Below are 23,712 nucleotides of genomic sequence, written 5' to 3'. Positions count from 1 at the left end.
GTATATTAATCAAATATAAAAACTTGAAACTGTTTTCCATTTATTTTAATAAACTGGTATTTGTTCTTAGCTTTAACCTGTAACACTTTTTTGTACAATTATTTTATGTGCAAGTGTTTTTATCCCTTTTTTTTAGTTTAAGATTCCTAATCTTAAACTAAAAAAAGAGGATAAAAAAATTCAGGAAATTCAAAAGCATAAAGAAAAACTTTACTTTTTTTTTGAAGGTTTTTTAACTAATGAAAAATTTGACAAAAAAAAGTTCTTTATAATTAATGCATAATACAATATTTTATTCAAATGTATTATACTTATTGAAAAATTACATAGTAAGATTAAATTCTGTTCTCACTGTATATATATATATATATATATATATATATATATATATATATATATATATATATATATATATATATATAGATATATATATATATATATGTATATATATATATATATGTATATATATTTATGTATATATATATATATTATATATATATATATATATATATATATATATATATATATATATATATATATATAAATATATATATATATATACACACCCACATATTACAGAAAGAAAGCTACAATATTTTTAAAAACTGTTCAATTAAGGATGACAATGTTCAATATTTATATTTAATACATTTCCACACCTTTTTACCATTTCCTTTCTTTCCTTTTTTTAACTTCTAAAAAAATATTTTTAATTTCAATTTTCAAATTAATATATTTACTATGTATGTTTATATTTATTATGATTTTATTTTTCATATATTATTTAGATTTATCAGATAATTTTTTGATACTAATATCTAACAGTTGAATTAACAAAAAAGATTTCATAAATATAATTAAATAACTTTTGCTTTTTCATAGGAACACAAGTTACTAAGTAAATAAAACAAGGTAATAAGTAAACAACACAAGCTAATAGATATACAACACAACACATAAACAACACAAGCTAATAGATATAAAGCACAACACATAAACAACACAAGCTATTAAATAAATAAATGACTTACTTTTTCTGCATTAACCATAAATTTCTATAAAACAATTAAAAAATAATTATAAAAAAAGAAATAAAACACAATCTGCTATTTAAAACAAACAAAAAAGTTAAATAAGAAACATTACCATTATAAAATGCCAATTGTAATAATAATAATAATAATAATAACAATAATAATAATAATAATAATAACAATAACAATAATAACAACAATAATAATAATAATAATATAACAAGATTTTATTTTATAAGACATTATTTAATAAAAAAGAAAAAAAAACAATTGTCATGACTATATGAAAATACAGTCTCTAAAAAAATTATAAACCCTATAAAAATAGTCTCTAACCTTAAATTATTAAAATTCATTTTAAAATCAAATCATTACTTGTTGGATAGAAAATTTCAATTTCAAACCATGTATCTTTAGCATAATTAATAAGGATTAATAAGGCAAAAGTATCTTGTTAATTGTCTTTTTTGTCATTTTTTCAGCAGTGCAACCATTTACTGATAGGCCTTTTGATCCTACTTCTTTCTCCACATAATCTATTATACCATATATGGTAGATTTTGAAATATTTTACCATATATGGTAGATTTGGAAAAATTTTCATGTACGGTATATTTTGAAATATTTTACCATATATAGTATATTTTGAAATATATGCGATCAAACGATCATATGTATAAATTTTTTTTTGTGATTTATTTTTAAGAAAAAAACACACACTGAAACTTTTTAGTCGCTGTGTAATAAGTTTAATAAACTCACAACAAGATGTAATCCACTGTTATTCAGAGTGGTACCCTTCTCAGCTATCAATTTTAAGTTCACAACAAGAGGTAATTCACTGTTATTCAGGATAGTAGGCCTCTAATCAAGAGAGTAGACAATATCAGTTAAGGAATAAATTTAGATTTTCTTAAACAGGACAATTGCCAAAATTGGGTGCCGGTTCACACTCTCAAACAACTAAAGATATTCATAATTGGTGTAGCCAGCTTTCTAACGCTTTTTTCAAACTCTTTGAACGCGTGATAAAACTAGAAACAACAAAAACTAAAAAATAAGATCATTAAATTCAAAAAAAAATCTGATCAATAATTTTATACATAATTCAGTGTCAGATTGCAATGAAATTAAAAAGCTGTCATGTTTATACATAAATGCAACCTCTCTTGATAACAAGTTAAATGAGTTCAAAGTGGTTATTGAACAATTCAAACCAAATGTAATTTCTGTGACTGAGACATGGTTTAAAAGTGATTCAGTTGTAAACATTAAAGGTTACAATCTGTATAGAAAAACCAGATCAAATGGAGGAAAAGGCGGCGGTGTTTGTTTATATATAGACAATTCATTAGACTCCTATGAACTCAATGATGCTTTTCTAAATCCCTGTAAACTAGAACAAGTGTGGGCAGTTGTTTATTTTGATAATGACAAGTATTTACTTTAATGTATCAGCTCAAATGATTTTTTGGATATGGCAGAATTTGATGTAGTTTTAGGCCTGGCACGCAAATATATAGATAAAATAATTTCAAAGACTTACTTATCATGGGCAACTTCAATTTCCCATCAATCAACTGGTCAAATGGCTGTGTTGATGTAATTTCAAATGAGAATGGAATTGAATATAAATTTACAGATATTTTAAATGATAATTTTCTTTATCAGCATATTAACATACCAACTTTCCAGCTGCAGATGAACAACTTGGGAATACCTTAGATTTAATCTTTACAACTCAGTCAGCAAGTGTAAACGAAATAGATTCAAAATTTGATTTGGGAAACATAACCAGAGGCCATCTAATAATGTTTCAGTTTCATCTTGTCTGATAAAAACAATCCGTGACAATAAAAGTAAGCAAAGATTTATGTTTGCTAAAATTAATTTTGAACTAATATCTGATCTAATTTTAAATGTTGACTGGATACAATGCTTCAGTAACAAAAATGTACAAGAAATGTTTGATAAACTGATTTTTTATACTGAGGTGGCATGTAATCATTTCACTCCAATTAAAAAGACATTAAACTCTTTAAAAATCAGACCTGCCTGGGTTAATGCTAGCTTAAAGTTTCTTATTAGAAGCAAACAAAATTTAAGATATAAAAACTACTCATGTAAATGGAAAGACCCTGTTTTGAAATCTGAATACAAAATGATTTGAAAAAATGTAGCAAACAAGATTAAAAAAGTGAGACAAAACTTTGAGTCTAATCTGGTAAAAAGAACCATCAAGAATCCAAAGCTTCTCTACAGCTACATGAACAATCAACAAGCAGTCAAAGATAATATAAATTAATTGCTGATATCTTAAATTAAAACTTTCAAGCTGCATTTGTGAAAGAAGATGATGGTTCACTGCATTCTTTTGATTTAAGAACTACTGAAACATCCATTTTGACAAATGAAGATTTTACACATGAAGATGTCTATCTAAGATTAAAAAACTTAAAAGATAACAAATCAAGTGGTATTGATAATTTACGTTCAGTTGATAATTTACATTTTAAAGAATTGTGCAATTTAGATCAGCAAATATCACACCTCTGTACAAAAAAAGCGAAAAAACCTTAGCAGGAAACTACCGACTGGTATCACTCATCTCAATTGCATGTAAAATAATGGAAGGTATAATCAGATGTAAACATGAAACTTTTCTATATAAGTTCAAACTAATAGTTAAGCAGCAGCACGGTTTTGTTAAAAATAAATCATGCTTAACGAATCTACTTGAAACACTTGATTTTATTTCAACCGCCTTAGAGAATGGTAAACCTGTTGATGTTTTTTTTTTGAATTTTGCCAAGGCATTTGACACCGTGCCACATAAAAGATTGTTGCGTAAACTTACAGCTTATGGAATATCTGGTCTGACAATACAATGGATTGTAGCATTTTTAAAAGAAAGAAAACAAAGAGTTGTGATAACAAAGAGTTGTGATGAAAACATATTCTCTTAGACAGAAGTTACCAGTGGTGTGCCACAAGGGTCAGTAATTTGACCACTCTTGTTTGTACTATTTATAAACGATTTGCCTGAAATTCTAAAAAATCTAACCAAGCTGTATGCAGATGACACCAAAATTTTGAATGAAATGCTTTCCAGTGCATCAACTCTTTCTTTGCAATCAGATCTTGATTTAGCATTTAAGTGGACTCAAGACTGGCTTGTGAAATTTAATATTTCAAAATGTACGGTCATGCACTTTGACCGGAACAACAAAAAATCACCCCTTTATATAAATGAACAAAAGTTAAACATAACAGAATCTGAAAGTGATCTTGGAGTAATCTTCTCAAGCAATCTGAAATGAAAAAATCATGTAATAAAATGCGTAGGCAAAGCCAACAAAATGTTGGGTCAGATTAGAAAATGCTTTGTTTGCTTAGATATTAGACTGCTGAGAATACCTTTTGTTTCTTTTGTGCAACCACTGTTAGAGCTTGCACAAAGAAACAAAAGGAGACAACGAGGGGATATGATTTAACTTTTTAAATTTTTCAATGGTTTTAACAATTTGGAAACAATCAAAAAAATTAGTATTCAACAAACTCAAACAAGAGGTCACAGCTTTAAATATGTCAAAGATATCACTAAGCAAGCATGTTGTGAAAACTTTTTATTTAATAGATCGGCCAATTTATGGAATAGCTTGCCAAGCGAATTGGTTAAAGCACAGTCAGTTAACAGTTTTAAAGCAGGTCTTGATTGCTGGATGAGCAGCAATCAAGCAAATCGGCTCTCATAGTGTGTTAATACCACACTCACTGGCTCACACCAGTTACAGACATTACTAATACTAAGATAGAAGCTGTACACTTCAGGTAAGCTCTTGGCTTGAATTAATTATTTTCATTTTTTTTGCATGGAAAAATTTTTTCAAATTGATTTCTTTATTATAAAATGCAACCAATATAAATATTTCATTTGTAATTTTCCAAAAAGAATCCGATGGAAAAATAATGGAAAAATCCAATTTAAAAATAAAATGCATTCAAACAGTTTTAAAACATACTTGACTTAAAATTTTTTTTTTTTTTATATTATAAAAAAAAGAAAATAATAATAATAAAATGCATTCAAACAATTTTAAAACATACTTTACTTATAAACTTTTTCCCAGAAAAAAAAAGTTTATAATCTATAAGGTTAGTTGCTGATGGATCATGATCTTTAAGTACACCCATTAGAATAGCATCAGACACAGGAGGCTCTAAAAGCAACTGCAACAAATTTATATTAAGTTTAATAAGAAAATATAATAAATATTAAAGACAACTGTGCATAATTAAATTATGTATGATATAGTATCTTCAATTATTTTATATGAATAATAAGTTACATACTTTCAAATTATGATTTGAAATGTTTCAAAGTTAAAAATTTTTTTTTTTAAATTCAGCATATAATAATACCGCATATAAATAATAAGGATAAAAGGGTAAGAGTGAAATGGAAATAATTAAATTTTTTGTTTTTAAAAATATATACGCAAAGAGATTATATTAATTAAACCATCAAGTTGACATGTAGGTGATTGATACCTGTGATTGAGATATGCAAGAATATGTATTAAAAATGCATTTTATGTGACCAGGAAATTCTAAACTTCTATGTAAAAAATTTATACTCTTATACTTTTTTGCTACCCTTTACAATTATTAAAATATTGTGCACCATCAACAAGTTGACTCTAAAAAGTTGAATCTAAAACATCTTTCATTTCATATAATTCAATATATATAATTTCCAGCATCTTCTTTGCATGTTTTTTTTTAAGAGAGTGCTGGATAAGAAACAGCAAAGTCAACTTTTTAAGACTCAAATTGAAATAAAAGACGAATTTAGACAATATGCGTATACTAAATTTAACTGAAAGATGAATTTATGCAGTATATGTAGCCCGAATTTAACTGAAAGACAAATCTGGACTTCTAAACCGAATATAACTGAAAGCCGAATTTAGATTTTAAAAACAAATTTAATCAAAAAAAAAATTTTTAAAACTTTTATAAAAAATTTTTTGTTTCTGTGTTTTTTTGTTTAAAGTGTTCCAAGAAGACCTAACGATTTTGCCATGGAGTGCATCAGAAAAGTAACCACTGCACCATCGTTACTGTATAGTCATTTTTGCAGCGGCCTTGTTCGTCAAGGCTTGTGTTTCAGAGTTATAGAGTTGAGAGAGGGTTATAACTACAATTAAGTAGCTTCCTCGTTTGTAGTGGCCTTCTGGGCCTTGGGGAGGTGAATTGACAAAAAAAAACAAAAAAACAAAAACTAAAATTGTTATTTTTTGGCTTGTAATTAACCATAATTTAAGACATGACATGGAACAAGTGAAGTCAAGTAATCTTTAATTTATTAAAAAAATATATGCTTACAAAAAAAAATTTGCATCAAAATAAAAAATCTAAAAATTCAGTAATAATAAGAATTTAAGTGATGCAATCTTTACAACTCTAAATGTTTTTGAACGAACATGAACAAAAAAGCATTTACAACATTTATTGAAAAATTTTGAGCTGTATTTTAATGCTTTTAGCTTGCCTCTACAACATATCTATTCCAATCGTAATGTTAAAGTCAGACATAAATTTAAATTAATTATGCATATAATCAAGGATATATTTTCACTGTCTGCTCACACTGTTCATTCTACAATTAAGATTTTATTAAATTTAACTTCAATAAATTTAGTCACCAGCTTCTACTTGTAATATTGTAATGTAGATGTAAGCAGTATATTACATATGCATTTTTAAACATTTTATTATGAACCACCAATAATAATATCATTATAAATATTATTAAGTAAAAGTTTTTAATCATTATATCTATAACACTTATAATAAATATAATTCTTTTGTAAAACTAAATAAATAAGTACTAATTAAATAAGTTAAAACTATTGGCAAAATGATTGTATCAATTAATTTTAATTCATTTATAAGTTTTTTTTTAAATATATAATATTTTTTTAATAACAGTAACATATAACTTTAAAAATATATATAACCATATATGAGCCCATGAGATGCATAGTGGTATAAGTCACTTTTTTCAATATTTTGAGTTATTGCCACCAATGGTTAGCATTTTATTTATTCTATTACATGGCAAGTCTAATGATATCTAAAATGATGCTATTTTTATTTACTTCCTCTAAAACAGTTTGATGATTTATGATATGATGTCTATTAAATACCTCTGTATCTCAAAACTAGATATGAGTGACTTATACCACTATGCATCTCGGGGGCTCATATAATACTATTTTAACAGAAATAAATACAATCATTTATCTTCAAAAATTACAACATTTTTCATGCCAATTAGCACTCTGCTGACTGCCATATGCAATACCAGTTTCAATATTGCAGTCCTAAGATAAAACTTTGATTGCAAAAGTTATTAAAGATTTAAATGTTCAAGGCTGGACAGTTTAACATCTCTAAGATACATGAAAGAAAAAGTAACTGTTAAAGGTTATAGATTTAAAAATAATAATTAGTTTGAAAAAACTTACTAAATAACAACAGAACGTCTAAAAATTGATGAATGTTTATTTTGTCAACATTATCAATACTTTCATTTACACCACATTCTTGCATCTTGCGTTCAATTAATAACTGATATTCAACATTCCAATCATAAAGCTATAAGAAATCAAAAAGATTAATAAATATTGATATAAATATATATATATATATATATATATACATATATATATATATATATATATATATATATATATATATATATATATATATATATATGCATATATATAAACACACACATATATATATATATACATATATATACATATATATATACACTACTCTATTTGAAAAGTTCTTTACTTTCTTTAAACATCTATCAATATATATATATATATATATATATATATATATATATATATATATATATATATATATATATATATATATATATATATATATATATATATATATGTATATATATATATATATATATATATATATATATATATATATATATATATATATATATACACACACACCTGTTACTTAATAAATAAACTTTCTATTATACTATTAACTTATCTATTTAATTAAAATGACAGATTATCTTATTTTGATTTTATTGATTGGTTATTTACTGAGTTATTTTGTAATTATTTTATTGGTTTATTATGTATATTTTTTGTCATTTAATATTTCTCTGTAAAGTCTTTTATTTATTCCAGAGTTTTATTGTTAAATTAATCTTTTGAAAATATAATAATTATTAGGAAACATGTCAAGAATTAATATTGTGTATATATATATATATATATATATATATATATATATATATATATATATATATATATATATATATATATATATATATATATATATATATATATATATCAAAGATCTTATGTTGCTTCAGAACATCAAATAAGAAAAATTAGGGAATCACGTGAACTAAACAAAGTGATGAGAAGCTTCTTAAATAAGACAACCATTTTTAAATAAGCTCAAGTAACTGAAGCATTAGAAAAGTTTTTTTATCTTATTCTACTTTTTTATTTGTAGTAATTTTTATTTATTATACTTGATTTTATTTATTATAATTTATAAGTGAAGTATCAAAAATATACAAACTAAAATTGTCTATAAATATATTAAATCAAAGTTTATATTAAGCAGTAATTGATTTCTACTCAAATATATTATATATATATATATATATATATATATATATATATATATATATATATATATATATATATATATATATATATATATATATATATATATATATATACATTAGGGTGGGGCAAAAGATATCAAATTTTCCAATTAGGGTCTGAGACAAATGAAAACCAATTCTTTATATGAAAGTAATTATTACACAAAAAACTGATTTATAATATACATCATCGTTTTCTAGCAACTTAGTCTGCAAATTATTGCACTTTGGAGCCTTTCTCGGATATAGGTTTTTGCCTCTAATTCCACATCTTCGTAAGAAAATAAAGCAAGCAACCAACATGGCATGCATTACAAATATCAAGCATGCAAATGTTAAGTATAAGTGTCTTAATAATGGTAGGAAATCAGCTTTGGTTTCTAAACTAGGTAAGTCTATTTTCGATTTCTTCATTTGAATGATAACACCATGGCGTGAATCGTATCCATAAACTTTACTGCAAACCGCCGATATATCTTTGATATTTCTCTCAACATCTTGCGAATGGCATGGAAAATTAGGTAGAATAACTTTTGAATGACTAACAATTGTTTCTGACATGATGTCATCCAGAAGTGGAGGTGAAGCAAAGATGGCCTTGTTCCAGTCGATCATGTCTAAGTATGACCTGCACGTGAAGTTAATTTTGATCAAGCTTTTGTCAAAACAACGAATTCTATAATCGGAATGTTCACTACGAGCATGCAGAATCAGTTTTCACAAGCGAATTTCCTGATATTTCCATCATCATCACCAACAGCTGCCACCAAGATGTTTTCCGGGTGGCAAAAGTAGCTGTTGTTTTGCAATACTTGCGCAACAATCTCCTGATCAGGCTTGTCAAGTTTCTGGTAAAGTGACAACATGAAGAAGAAAGTCTTGGCACCATCTTGGCATGTCAGATGAGATTTGATATGAAACCATGACGGTGCATAGAAGTTCAGTATGAATGAAACAATACGTCGAAGATTATGGGAAGGACATTGTTCGCAAACATACAACCTCAACAAACGGTTGGCTTTAGTTGGCCATCTGGCATGACTGACTGCACCAGGTTGAGCAGTTTGCAAGTAGTCAATGTAATTGGTACTGGCATTGTAACCACGTTGAATTAACAGTCATATTTTAAGCAGGTACACCTGATCTGTACTCAGATCACTCATTACGGTCTCATCAACCTCAGCAACGCAACCTGATACAGGAGAGAAATCAATTATAGGTTTATGTCGAGGATCAAATTCCATCACGCCTGCTAATTGTCCTTAGGAAGTTCTTGGACCAGTAGATTTCCCATCAATAACTTCTATCAGTTTCTCAAAGGCAATTCATTAAAGTCATAATATGCAGCATACAAACTAATCATTGAAGTGGTCTTTGTAAATATTGTTCAATTTTTCGGATTATGCTATTACTTTTTCCTACATTAACATTGGTTCCATCGCAAACAAGTGCTCTTAAAGTTGTTTCTGATTTAGTACTTCTAACAGCCGATAAAATTTCTTTTGAGATGTCGTCAGATCTGCCTGATGCTGGAACAACATGTTTAACATAGTTTCGGTTTGGGAATGAAACCAAAGCATAATGTTCTTCTTTTAACTTACGCCGAGTCGATCCTACACATGTAAGAGTAACATCAATCTTACCATCAAAACCAAGACAAATAATTTTGTGATTTTCCTCTGCATGACTCACAACTGACTTTTTCCATTATGCAGATCTTTGACAGCCTAGTTTGCTAGGATGTACAGCATTTTCAGGGAAAAGAAATCCGAGGTCTTTCAAGGCAGAATTCCCAATTAAACAGGCATCTCGATTGCTACTTTTAGAGCAATCAATAGCTTTACACAGTTCTGGATAATGATTTCTGTTTTGTGCACATCTGCTGCCATCACTATCACTGGTCTCCTCGTCTGTTATATCTGAATCGTCTATGGAGCTACCACCAGTGTCTTGACTTTCTGAACTCTTTTCCATATCAACACTATCAAAATCTTGAAAAGTAGAACTGCATTCAAGGGTTTTCAATTTCATTTTCTCTAGGAACATTGCCGCTTTCCTTTTTCTTTCTTCTGACTTCTGCAGTTTACCTGTCACCACTGGATCGATATTTCCAATCACAATTTTTCTGGTAGTGTTTTGGTCAACCCAGAAATTCCACTCAATAAGAGGAATCTTTCTGTTGACTGGACATATACAATCTGGTCTATTTGCAATTCCAGCACTAACGCACTTACATGGACAAATGTCAAACAAATTGCTGAAACTTGACAATATCTTTTGATATGTCTCAGAAGTTCGCTTTGCATCAGGATATTTTCGTAGATCATTAACTTTGTCAATTAGCCATTTCACCTTTTTCATTACGCTATCAAACGCAATCGTAGGTATGCTAGCTGTGTCATAGATCTCAATCAAGTTTGTCGCGACAGTTCTAACAATGTCATTAACAGATTGGCACTGCTGTTTCTGGTGAAAACAATATGCACAGAAAACGTCTTCACATGTCGGTAGCATATCTTTTTTCAGTTCCTTTGGAATACCGAACACTGAGTGTCAACTTGTACTTCTTGTGCTACAGCTAGCCATATCTAACTTGCTACTGCCAAGTTGCAACACAAATTAGATCCAAATTTTCAACATCTACAAAACAAATGATACCTAAATTAACATTAATTATTACTACCTACAGGTTTCAATACATACAAGTCATTAATTTGCCATTCAGAGTCACAAATAATACAAAACATAATATTGTACTATGGTAAATATTTTACAATATTTCGTTCGAAGTTGCGACCTCTAGACATGGTACTAAAAATTAAAAACAGCATTTTTTTTGATCAGTTGATGGGGGAGCATAAATTTACTATTGTCTGCATGAGGCAACTAAAATTTGCCTCACCATAATACACACACACACACACACACACACACACACACACACACACACACACACACACACACACACACACACACACATATATATATATATATCAGAGGCGTGGTGGCCCCAGAGGCTAAGCGGGATTCCCGCATGGGCTTTTCACTTTTTCATCTAAATATGGGACAAATTTCAATTTTTTGACAAATTTCAATTTTTTCTACATTTTAAAGACATTCCACAATCATTTAAAATATTTATGTTAGCGCAAATTAAATTTTATTAATCACTTGATTTCAAACTTGATTTCAACTATGAGCGCAATTATAATAGTATTTTGCATAATAATAATATTGCTCTGAAAACAAAGTAGATGTTTTAAAACGTATTATGATATTTTTTTCATGAGAAAAACAATGAACCCATAAACGGTTTTTAACGATCGAATTGTTGACAAAATAAATTTAAGAAAGTCCGCAGACCCAACAATAATAATAGCTATTATTATTGTTGGACTTAAATTAGCTTAATTTAAAATTCAACCCTAAAACATTTTGCTTAAATGAATTAAATCGCAACACAATTGCTATATAGTAATTGTATTGCGTTTTAATTCATTTAAGAAAAATATTTTGGTGTTAAATTTTAAATTAAGTTTTATATAAATAAGGATTGAACTCATGTTTTGCATTTTTGTAACCTTTCGAAACTGATATAAACTTCTTAAATAATAAATAAAGTTTTTTATTTTTATACAGTTTATATTATTGTATGTAAATTAAGAAATTACTCTGTAATATCCTGTCCTCAGACAGATTTAAAAAAGGATGATGGACTGCTAAATGAAATTACATTATAAAAACTTTTATGTTTATACTATGTCAATAACGGCACCATTTTTAGAGCGGCATTTTAGCTGTTGCAAGTTTATCATAAAATGTTAAAAAAAGTTAAAACACCGAATTAAAGAAAAGCATAAACTAAAAAGAACTTTCTCATAAAACAAAAAGAATTTCTTAATTTTCAAGATTTTCAATATTTATTTTAGAAAAAAAATTATATATAATTTAAAAAAATTTATATTATTGTACAATAAAATAAATATCATTATATAGTAATAAAAAAATTGAAATCTTTGATTTTTAATTTTGTGTTAGGCTGTGTTCTTTGAACAATAAAATACTAATCGTTACGGTAAAGTAATAATAATATATATATATATATAAAAAAATGATAATAATATATATATATATATATATTTTTTTTTTCGTATGGGCCTTTTCATAAAGCATATATGGTAAAATCCCGCATTTATAGGCCTTTTAATAAAAATCCCGCATGGGCTTTTTAGAGCCACCACGCCCCTGATATATATACACACACACACACACACATACACACACACATATATATATATATATATATATATATATATATATATATACATATATATACATATATATATATATATATATATATACATATAAACACATATATATATATATATATATATATATATATATATATATATATATATATATATAATATATATATATATATATATATATATATATGTAAAAAATAAGTATGTATGCCTCTTGCATAGTCGTATTAAGGCTTAATATATGCCTTCTGCATAGTCGTTGAAAATTTATTTTTATTAACAGTCATTTTGGATCTTTAGATTTTAGATTAAATTAAAGAAAAACTTTTTTCTTTCAATTATTAGATTGCATGCCCAAACCAAAACCATAGCTGATGTGCACTTCATACATATTTTTCATGTTTAACTCAATGTGTGTATTCAAGTCAATCAGTCTGTATGTATGTATGTATATATGTATATATATATATATATATATATATACATATATACATATATACATATATACATATATACATATATACATTTTATATATATTTAAATTTTGCTCAAAATTTCCAGAAATTTTTTTATAGCAATAAACTTCATAGTTATTATATAGTTTAATAAAATTCATTTCTTTGTTTCAAAAATATGTGTTTTATCATCGTAGTATTTATGTATTCTTTAAATATTTCAACCAAAAATATAAAATAATAAAGACCCACAAGCAAAAAATGCACATCTTTTAGTCATATTTTTATAGTCAATTTAAGGATCATGCATTTTTTTTAAAAAACAATAAAATGCTCAAATTGTTATATGTTACATATACTTACATTACTTTTGTAAAACAACAAAAGTAGATGTTTTTCACGTTAGCTTGTCTATTGACCTTGTGTATAAAATATTTTTATCTTTTACTTCTCTCAACTATGATGTAAAATTTTCATAAAATATACAAAGAACAAAGTCCCTTTTAGCGTGTTTTAAAGAAAAAAAGATTTTTTATGTGTACATATTGCATACAAAGACGATTTTAGGGGAGGATGTTTTGGGGAAGGGGATGTTTTACCCTCTCAAATAAGGTAATTTTTAAGTTATAGTCGATTTTTTTACAAATTTAGTCGGCTAGTTGGGTATCTGACACAATTCAGTCAGGTGAATTTTATTTTTTAAAAACCTCTTTTTATTTTATAGAAATGGTACTTTTTACGGATTCTCCCCCCCCCCCCTCCCCACTTACATTTTTTAATATACTGATTTATAAAGTCAAAAGTCTCCTAGCAAGGTTGTAGCAAGTGAGACTTTTTATTTATTTTTTTTATTTTTGGTGCCCCAAGATGTCCTTACAGTCTTATCACAGAACACAGCAAAAGTGCATTGGATAGGAAGTTTATGCCCCCTTCCTTACCGATTTTGTAAAACTTGCCCAGAGGTGGCATAGAGTAACTTTTGAGGCAAGCGCGCTAACCATTGCGCACGGCTTAAACAAATTTATTTAAACATAGCGGTGGTCAAATTTAGCAAAAATATTTTCCTTACTTTTTGCCTTTCATTAATCAATAACGCCTTTAAATCAAAAAAAAATTGTAAAATAATGCAAATATTTATATCAAATCTTTTTATATATAATTTTACAGTGTTCAATAATTTATCGGTAACTTAATAGATATACAATAGGTATTGACAAATACGGCAATGAACATCAATATGCATAACAAATAACAGAATAAAACAGTTTTAGAAAATTTCGAAAACAAATGATCATAGTTGCTACTTATGGTTATAATAAAAAAACTCAAAAAAATACCAAAAAAAGTGTTTTTCAAAAGGGCTTTCTAAAAGTTGTATGATCTGCTACACAATATTTTACCATAAAATTGTCCATAACAACTGTCTAACTGAGACATAAAATTTTATTCATTAATTATAAAATAACTTCTTTTTTTTTAAATTTTCAAAATTTCTCTTTTTAATTACCTAATTAAAAGTAAATATTAATGAAGACTTTATTTTTTAATTATTTTATTAATTCACTCACAACGGACTGCAAGCAACCAAAATTAAACTGGGATTAAATAGAAAATGAAAAATAATGTTAAAGAGCAAGGAAACAGTTGACAAAAGACATGTAAAATTGCAGGTTGAATGAGTCAGGAAAACAGTTGTTTGGATAAAGTTTCAAAGCATTGATGTCTAAGTAAAGAAACAAGATTAACAAAAGTATGAAGGGACAGATAAAATAAAAGGATGCAAATTTGTTGATTGACGAGTCAAGTAAGAATGAGTTTTTGTTGATGGAACTAGAAATGATTGCTTGTTTGAGCAAAATGGCTCCTAGGTTGTAATTGTCAGATTATATAAATGTGGATCTAAGCTAGAATGTCTGTTCAAAGCAATCAAAAAGTGAATACATTTTGTCAAGACAAGAGTACAAAGTTGAGTTATCAGCAAACAGAGACACTTTAGATGTAAGATTGTGAGAAATATCATTAATGTAAAAAAGTATAATAGTAAAAATTGTTAAATAGTTTTTGAGTAATTAACAATTAAAGGGTCCTGAACTTTATTATGTTCAACCAATACCTTTGTTAATGACACTGTTAATGACATGACTTACCCAAAGTCTCTAGGGCCTAACATCTAAGATAAGATACGAGATTTAGTAAATGGGGAATAATGGATCTTAGAATCAGACAGCATCTTTTTAAATCAAATTCTTGCAATAATAAAAATATGTTTGCTTTCAAGAGAGTTGTTCTCGTAAAAAAGTTTAAAAAAATGATTTAGTTATTAGCTGCGCAAGACCAAGAAGACAAAAACCACGGAGTAGAATTGAGACTTGAATTAAAACTGACAAGAAAAAACAAAAGCTACCATACCTTAGTTCAAAGACCACAAATTTCCACAAAATTCGTAAAAGATAGATGGTTTTTTTATGTTAAATACTTTAGGCATTTTGTTCATGTTTTTAGTTAAAGAGGACTTGATTCAATCATAGATAGAGTATAGCACCCTAAGCAATTAGCTATGCAATAACCTCAGCATTTTTATTTAGCCCAAAGTTATAACTACGAGCTCATAGCATGGCCTTAACAATGCACACCAAAATCACTAACAGTGATACCATCAAGGTGCAACATAGCACTGTTGCAATATTTTACAGCTGCTAATGGAATCAGCCTCTGTAAGAGCCACCACAGAGTTCAAGAAAATTTTCTGCCAGCTAGCCTCAGAATATTTAAACTGAGTTTTAGAGCTGTTCCCTCATTAAGAAATATTAGAAATAAGTGCATACTTTTAAGGAGGCATCTGCAAAAATGCATGAGTTGAGCCAAGAAGATTTAGCATTCATCATACTGTAGTTATTAGTCTATAAAAGTTTAAAAGTTAAAACACTTTATTAAAATTATGAAAAGTTACTTTAATGATCATTTAAATGTCAAAGGATAAAGAAGTGTTGTTTTAAAAATTAATGCTCATCATAAATTTAATTACATAAACTAAAATATTTTACTGCAAACGCTACATATATTGTTAACTCTTTTGCACCCCTTTAAACAATAGAAGGTACTTCATTGCTGAACACTGATATACTGAATTTAATAATTATCTAACCTGGATTTGACTTTTTTTCTGTATTTTTTTCTGAAACACTCAATAAGCTGATTTTTTGTAAGTTATTAGCTTCCCAGTATTTCTTATTGAAGAGATGAGGTGATTTAAAAAAAACTCCCTTGAAATTTAATTTGTGTAATGTGACGCATAATAAATACTCAGATAACATTCTTATTTTCCTGAAAAAGCTATTTTACATTGTGTTCATAACATCCAGTCATTAAGTTTTAACACAATTTACAATATCAATTCACAGATTATTTTTATTATTAGTATTATCATTATGAATATTTTATAAAAACAAATTTTGTTCATTTTAATTTGTGTAACTAAATACTCATTTTATTTAATTCAATTATTGATTTAGTCTATTGCGAGTTGATTGAGTCAGTCAAAATTACCTTTATCAAATACAACTTGGAGAACTGTATTGAATCTCTCATGTTTTCCCCTTTCTTACACACTTTCATGGCTTCTTTAAAACCATTTTCTTTTGCAAGATTTGTTGCAGTAAGACAATTTTTATTCTTGATGTTTGCAAAACAACCTTTAAAAAATATACATCAATTACAACAATAAAAAATATTCAAAACTTATATAACGATTTGATGAACTAAGGACCAGTATATAATTGTTAAAAAAAAGAATTACAGAACTAATGAAAGGCAAAGTTGACTTCGGCTTTTGTGTCAAAGTTGAAATAGAAATTTATCCTTCAGTTAAATTTAGTACAACTAGAAAATTTCATTTAAATTTCAGATGAATTTAAAAATTAACAACTTTTATCAATTAAAAAAATATATAATTATAAAATATATATATATTATAAATAGAAGTGTCTTACTAAGGCGATAACCAAAAAGTCTTTAAGCACAAAATCTTATTTTGTTATCACTTATTAAATCTTATTAATTTCATAAGATTCTTAAGGTAAAAACAGGTGAATATTTGGAATGATATTCTTCACAGTTTTTAAAAAAATGTTTTTTTAAAAACTTTATTAGTTGTAAAATTGCATAACTTGACTTTTCATTACTCCTGCATTTTTAGATTTTAGATTTTTTTTTTTGACAGAAATTAGTGTTGCTTTTTGTAAGCTTGAATTTTTTGTTTTAATTTTAAAAAAATTTGTTTCACCTGTTTTTTGTCATATTTTGAAATATGGTTATATATGGTTATATATTGTTATATATGGTTATATATGGTTGTAAATGGCTATATATAGTTATATATAGTTATATATGGTTATATATGGTTATATATGGTTAGGTACATGGTGGCTATTCAAAAATAATAACAATTTTGCTTTATAAAAAATGATTATTCGAAAATGTACTTTCATTGCTTTTATAAAAGTAACAATGTTTATATACAATCCAATTAATAAGGTTCTGGTTTGCAAAAATGTTTGCTGTCCATGTTGTTTTTTATAATGCTTTTTTAAAGTTTCTTAATTTTCGTAAATATAAGAAAATTTTGATTGATAATATTGTAATTTTTATATGTATAATATGTGTAATGTGTATAGTATCAATCAAAATCATAATAAGTCAGTTAAATTTGATACAAAAGTCTTTTAAAACTAACTTTGACTGTCTTTAAAAAGAAAATTTATTTTTATTCTTTGCATTATTGTTAAAAATAACAATGCCAAGCTCAATGTTAAAGATAACATGACCACATCTTCTAGCTAAAACAAAGTTATAATTACTAAATTTAATTATTTTAATTTATAAAATAGATGAAACAATGACATATGTGAGCATTAAACAGTGAAGAAGTTTAGGAGCTAGTAGGAATATTTCCACTTTTTCAAATTTCACAATTTTATAGCAGGTTTAAGTTTGGTTTGTACAGTGATAGATTTGGTAGATTTTAGTAATAAAAGTGGTCCTAAAATGGAACAAATAAAAAAACATGTTGTTGAAATATTTAAAAAACCAAAGACTTATCTACACATATCTATACAGTGCAACATAAAAATTGTCAAGTACCTCAATGTTACTCTAAACCTCAGTGACTGCAATTTTTTTTTATTACATCCATGCTGATTCAAATTTTTAAATTACATCCATGCTGATTCAAATCATTTTCAAAGTGTACTGAAACAAATACCACACTTTGTTGAGCTTACATTGTCTGCAAATTCTTTTAACAAAAAAATATTTCAAAATTCTGTCCCTCTATATAATGAAGTCTTAAAAAAAAAGCATTATCAATTAAAAAAAGAAATCAAGCAAAAACAAACCCTAATCAAGAAAACTGCAAGTGCTTAAATAAAAATCTTATGTCCAAGTATTCAATAAATGTTTAACAAGCAACATTAAATATCAAGGGACTGTATCTGCTAACTGGGATACTTCTCCTAATGAAAAATCCAACGTTGGCATAAGTGAAACTTAAACTGTTTAAATTAAGATATGCTAATGTTAAATCTTTTATCATCTATAAATACAAAAATGATACCTAGCTCTCAAAGCAGTTACAAAAGTTGAAAGAAGCTCATTTAAATCCTATAGTCAAGTAGAAAATTCTCAGACAATGTAAAGCATACAATCCATAAACAAAATCTTTTAAATTGTGTGTCATCAAAAAATGTGAAATCCTACCTGATAAAAATATGAACCTATTGGATGAACACAATGAAAATCAGCACCCTTTAATTGTTAATTACGGGAAAACCACTGAACAGATTTTTATAATTATTTGACACAATGAAGTTAATTGAATTATTTATTTCAATAAATTTTTACATTTTTTATTGGACGCTTAGATAGAAATCAAATATCTTTGTGAGTACTTGACATCATCTGCTAGATCTTGCTTTGAATTACTTTTTTTGAGGCAGCGATCCATTTTTTCCTAAAATCTTTTTTATTTGTAGCCAATTTCTTGCTTTTCAATATTTCTTTTATAATTGACCAATAACTTTCAATAACTTGCTGCTCAGGACAATTTGAAGGATTTGCTTCCTTAGGTACAAATTTGACGCCATTTTGTTCATACCATTTTAGAGTCTTCGTGGAGTAGTGAATTGTAGCCAAATCAAGCCAAAATATTGTGGGCATTTCATGCTTTTAATAAATGGCAAAATACGTTTCTTTAAGCATTTTTTTATATATACGTTTGCGTTCAAAGCTTTATGAGTAATGTATTGTGTACTTTTTAAACCAGCAGATTGCCTGACATATAAAAAGCTTGGGAGCAAATTTTTCAATTTGAATATACTTGAATTTTTTGGCAACATATCTACCTTTCAACTGATAAAAATATTGCTATCCTGGTAATTGTGAAAGTTCTTTTTGCAATAGGTTTCATCGTTTTCAATTATGCACAAGTTTTCTTGGTTTAAAAGTTTATATAGCTTTTTTGAGCAACAAATTTCTTTAATTTCCTAATCAATGGATCGCTTTGAAGTGTTTTTTTTATGATATGCATTATATTCTTGAGATCTAAGTACTTTTTCTATCAAAGCTGGGTTGCATTTAAATTTTCTCGCAAGATCTTTCTGCGATTGACATGGATTTGCCTTTATGGAGCAAATGATTGATTTTGCATTATATTTATCTTTAAATCCTTTTTTTTTTCCACTTTCAGCTTCTCTTTCAAAAGATTGAGTCTGATTATATCGCTGCAAAATAAATCCAACTGATGATCTAGAAACACCAGTCAATTTTCAACTTGTCAAAATTCTTTCGTGTTAACTTGTGACAATGAAGGATTTTGAAAAAGAAATTCTAAAACCTTTTTTCGATTTAGTATTTGTTTACTCATTTTATTCCAATAGCAATGTAACCCTCTACTTATTACCATTACAATCAAACAACAACACATTAGCTTCCGTGTGCAAAAAAATTAAAAAAATTTGTCAAGTTGTTTTTGAGTAGTTAACGATTGAAAGCTGCTGAATTTCATCCTGTTCAACCAATATTAATAAAAAGGAGTCTATTATTCGAGGAATCTATTAACTAAAAAGGGGATGATTTCTAAGTGTAGACATAGAAACAGATTCCTTCTTTCTCAGTTTGACACTGGTGATTAATAAAGATGTTTATTTTATTATTTGACATCAGAACTCATTTCACAGTTTTTTCTCCAGTTTTGCAATAACTTGCAATAACAATTCATAAACTTTGTCTTATGTATATCCTAAGCTTTTCCATTCTTCCTTCTTTAACACTTAAATATTAGTAAAAACTTTTTCTCTGTGTCTGCAATCAAGCATAAATCGTCTGCATAGAATAAACTCCATAGTAAATCCACACAGATACATATCAACACATGGTATATCATCACATTTTAGAGAGAGCCTTTAAAACAATAATAAAAAGCAAAGAACTCAGTAATAAACCCTAAAACGCACCAACCTTTACTTAAACAATATTACTTTCTATATCTTTTGTTCTGATTGCTGGTGTCACATTTTGATTAATCATTTTTCAAAACCTAAAAAACTCCAAGCCTACCACACTACCACTTTTGTATGCTGTCAAAAGCTTTTTAAAGGTCCATATGTGTCATCCAGAGACCTTTTTTAAAAATTCATTTTGTGGATCATCTACAAACCTTTCCTGGCTAATACCCAAACTTATTTTATCAGCAACAACTCTTTATTACCCAGTCAAGCAGATTTTTTACACAATATTAACCACAAACTAGTATGTCTACAACTCCTATATAAATCTTTACCACCCAATGCTTTTTTCTAATCCATTAGAATTTTACTTTCTTATAAAAAGATCTAACACCAACTAAACAACCACATTCCCAAGTAACAAATTGTTTTACAACTGTAAACACAGCATTTTTATTGTTTCATAATCTAGTATCTCAACTAATAACATCTGCTTATATAACTGAGATTTACCCCTACATATATATTCACTTTCTCAAGATGTAGTGGACTTTCATACTAATATATATCTTCACATACTAAAAGCAACTCACCACGTTGTACCAAATACTTGCAAACAGTTTGGTGACCATAGCTTGCAGCATAATGCAGTGGAGTTTCATTTTCAATCGTAGTAACATTCATATCAGCATTGTGAGCAGATAGGACTTGAAGGATTCCTAAATATCCGCCTACAGCTGCTCTAAAATGTCAAAAGATATTCAGGTAAAACTAAAATAAAATAACTTAGTTTTTTTAATTCAAAGAAAACAAAATTTACTTGTAGTAAAAAAAAATTACTTGTATAAAGAAATAAAAATTACTTGTGAACAGCACGTTCACCATTTGCATTAGGAATGCCAAGGTTTGCACCATATTTTATTAGTAACCGAACACATTCTTTAAAACCATAGAAACATGCTATGTGAAGTGCAGTTTCACCCACCTAAATTATAAAAACTAAACTATTTAATCTTACTCAATGCTAGCATTCATTGCTTAAGTTTATTACTCTTTATTCATATTCACTTATCTCTGGAATAAAATTGTTTAGTTCAACTTTGGTTTATCTATCTCTTTTCCAGTTTTTAAAAATAAGTTAAAGAACATTATTTTTACAATGGACAATAGATTAAAATATTTTAAAGATAAAATTTTTAACTATTTATTATATTTCAAATATTTTAGATTGTTATATTGATTTACTTATTACTTGTATTATTTAAATCTAGGCATGTTGCATGAAGCCTGTTGCACTTTGGCCTTGAAGCAATAAATCCGATTTGTTGAAGATTGGAGAGATTTCAACCCAATAAACAATTATGTGGGTTAAATAACAATTAAGCTGGGTTTTTGTGCCAAAAAAGGTTTTAAAGTGTGGTTTAAATTTTTGATTAAAAAATGTTTTTAATTCGTCATGAACATTAATCACACGTTTCGGAATTTTGTCTCTGAACAACCACCATTCATCAGTGTGAAACAAAAAAATATTATTGGATGCACCCAACTTACTGCAAAGTTTTGAAAACAGGTTGCTTTTTAAAACCAATCAGTGCAAGGGCCACAAATAATTTTCTAAGGGATGTCATGATTTTGAACAAAGCCATGTAAGCGATATATTTGATAGAGCCAACTCTATCAAAAATATTGCTTACAGTAGTTGCAGTTTAAAGTAGTTATTAAAAAAGAAATTAATCTTTGAACTTGCCTTCACTAATATATCTCATATAAATCAGTAATCAGTAGCAGATTGCTACATCTGTTGATTCATTACGTTGGGTGCTAATTATTTTAAGGAGAGCAGATTTCATTACTTTTCATCTATTGTTATACTGACGGTGTTATTGGACAAAGATGTTGTATTCAATTTGTTAACGTATTCAACTCTAACCATAACTTAAACAATGTCTTTGGTTGCTGGAATCAGCAAATTTTCAGCAAACTTCTGTCCTGAAAGCCATCAAATAAGACATTTTGCTACATTTTGCTGCTGGTACCAGCCACAACAACTAAATCTGCTTTTCTTGACAACATCAACTTTGTTTTAAAGTAAAACCATACTTTAAAAATTCACCACTATATTTTCTTTACCTAATACTTGTTTCTTGCTGGTTCATTATAAGGGGCACACAAATTTCATCAATATAAAAATTTATAAACCTTTTGTACGTAATTAAAAAAAGTAAAAAATGCAACTCTATTACATACTAAAACGTAGTCAAAAAGTTCTAATGTTTAGCAAACATTTTTTTTTGCAAAAGAAACTTTATAAGAGTATTAAATTAAAAATATAAACCCAAAAATTTAATAAGAGTTTATATGAAATTTTATCTACATTAGCGTTATATTTCTTTGAATATTTTTTTTAATTGATCACAACCATGACAACAATTTATTTCTATGCAATATTGAATGTGAATTAAATTTGAAACATGTATATTCAACGTGGAATAAGTAAGAAGCATGAAATTGCAGTGGAATCTAAATTATACAATAATAATTTGTGAAGTGCTTCTTAACTATAAATACTTTAAGTACAATACTCATAGTATTGTACATCACTTCAGGGTAATGATTGTAGCCAGAGTAGAAAAATCACTTAGATTTAAAATGATAAAAAGAAACGACTAGTCTAGAGTAAATCATTTACAGAAGGTCTATAACCCCTGACAATTTGAGGCCGTAACCCACAGGTTA

At 27.2% G+C, this 23,712-nt stretch overlaps 1 protein-coding gene across 3 annotated transcripts in view; it reads right to left on the bottom strand.

The window, feature by feature from the left end:
- The window catches only part of LOC100205039 (ankyrin repeat and EF-hand domain-containing protein 1), a 51,931-nt gene that overhangs the window by 10,912 nt on the left and 17,307 nt on the right, over positions 1–23,712 (bottom strand). For all 3 annotated transcript variants that reach the window (XR_010636822.1, XM_065791664.1, XM_065791663.1), the window contains exons 7-13: positions 21,840–21,961; positions 21,570–21,718; positions 17,024–17,169; positions 7,568–7,697; positions 5,142–5,254; positions 1,032–1,055; positions 660–695 (exon numbers count right to left, since the gene is read on the bottom strand). Coding sequence is in view for 2 of the 3 variants with exons in the window: in XM_065791664.1 (XP_065647736.1) it covers positions 660–695; positions 1,032–1,055; positions 5,142–5,254; positions 7,568–7,697; positions 17,024–17,169; positions 21,570–21,718; positions 21,840–21,961 (720 nt within the window). In the remaining variant the exon portion in view is untranslated. The remainder of the gene's footprint in view (positions 1–659; positions 696–1,031; positions 1,056–5,141; positions 5,255–7,567; positions 7,698–17,023; positions 17,170–21,569; positions 21,719–21,839; positions 21,962–23,712) is intronic.

This window comes from Hydra vulgaris, chromosome 02 (genome assembly GCF_038396675.1).
Source record: "Hydra vulgaris chromosome 02, alternate assembly HydraT2T_AEP".
Lineage (NCBI taxonomy): Eukaryota > Metazoa > Cnidaria > Hydrozoa > Anthoathecata > Hydridae > Hydra > Hydra vulgaris.
The sequence above is the reverse complement of the archived record's forward strand: the minus strand, read 5'-3'. Positions and strand labels throughout refer to the sequence as shown.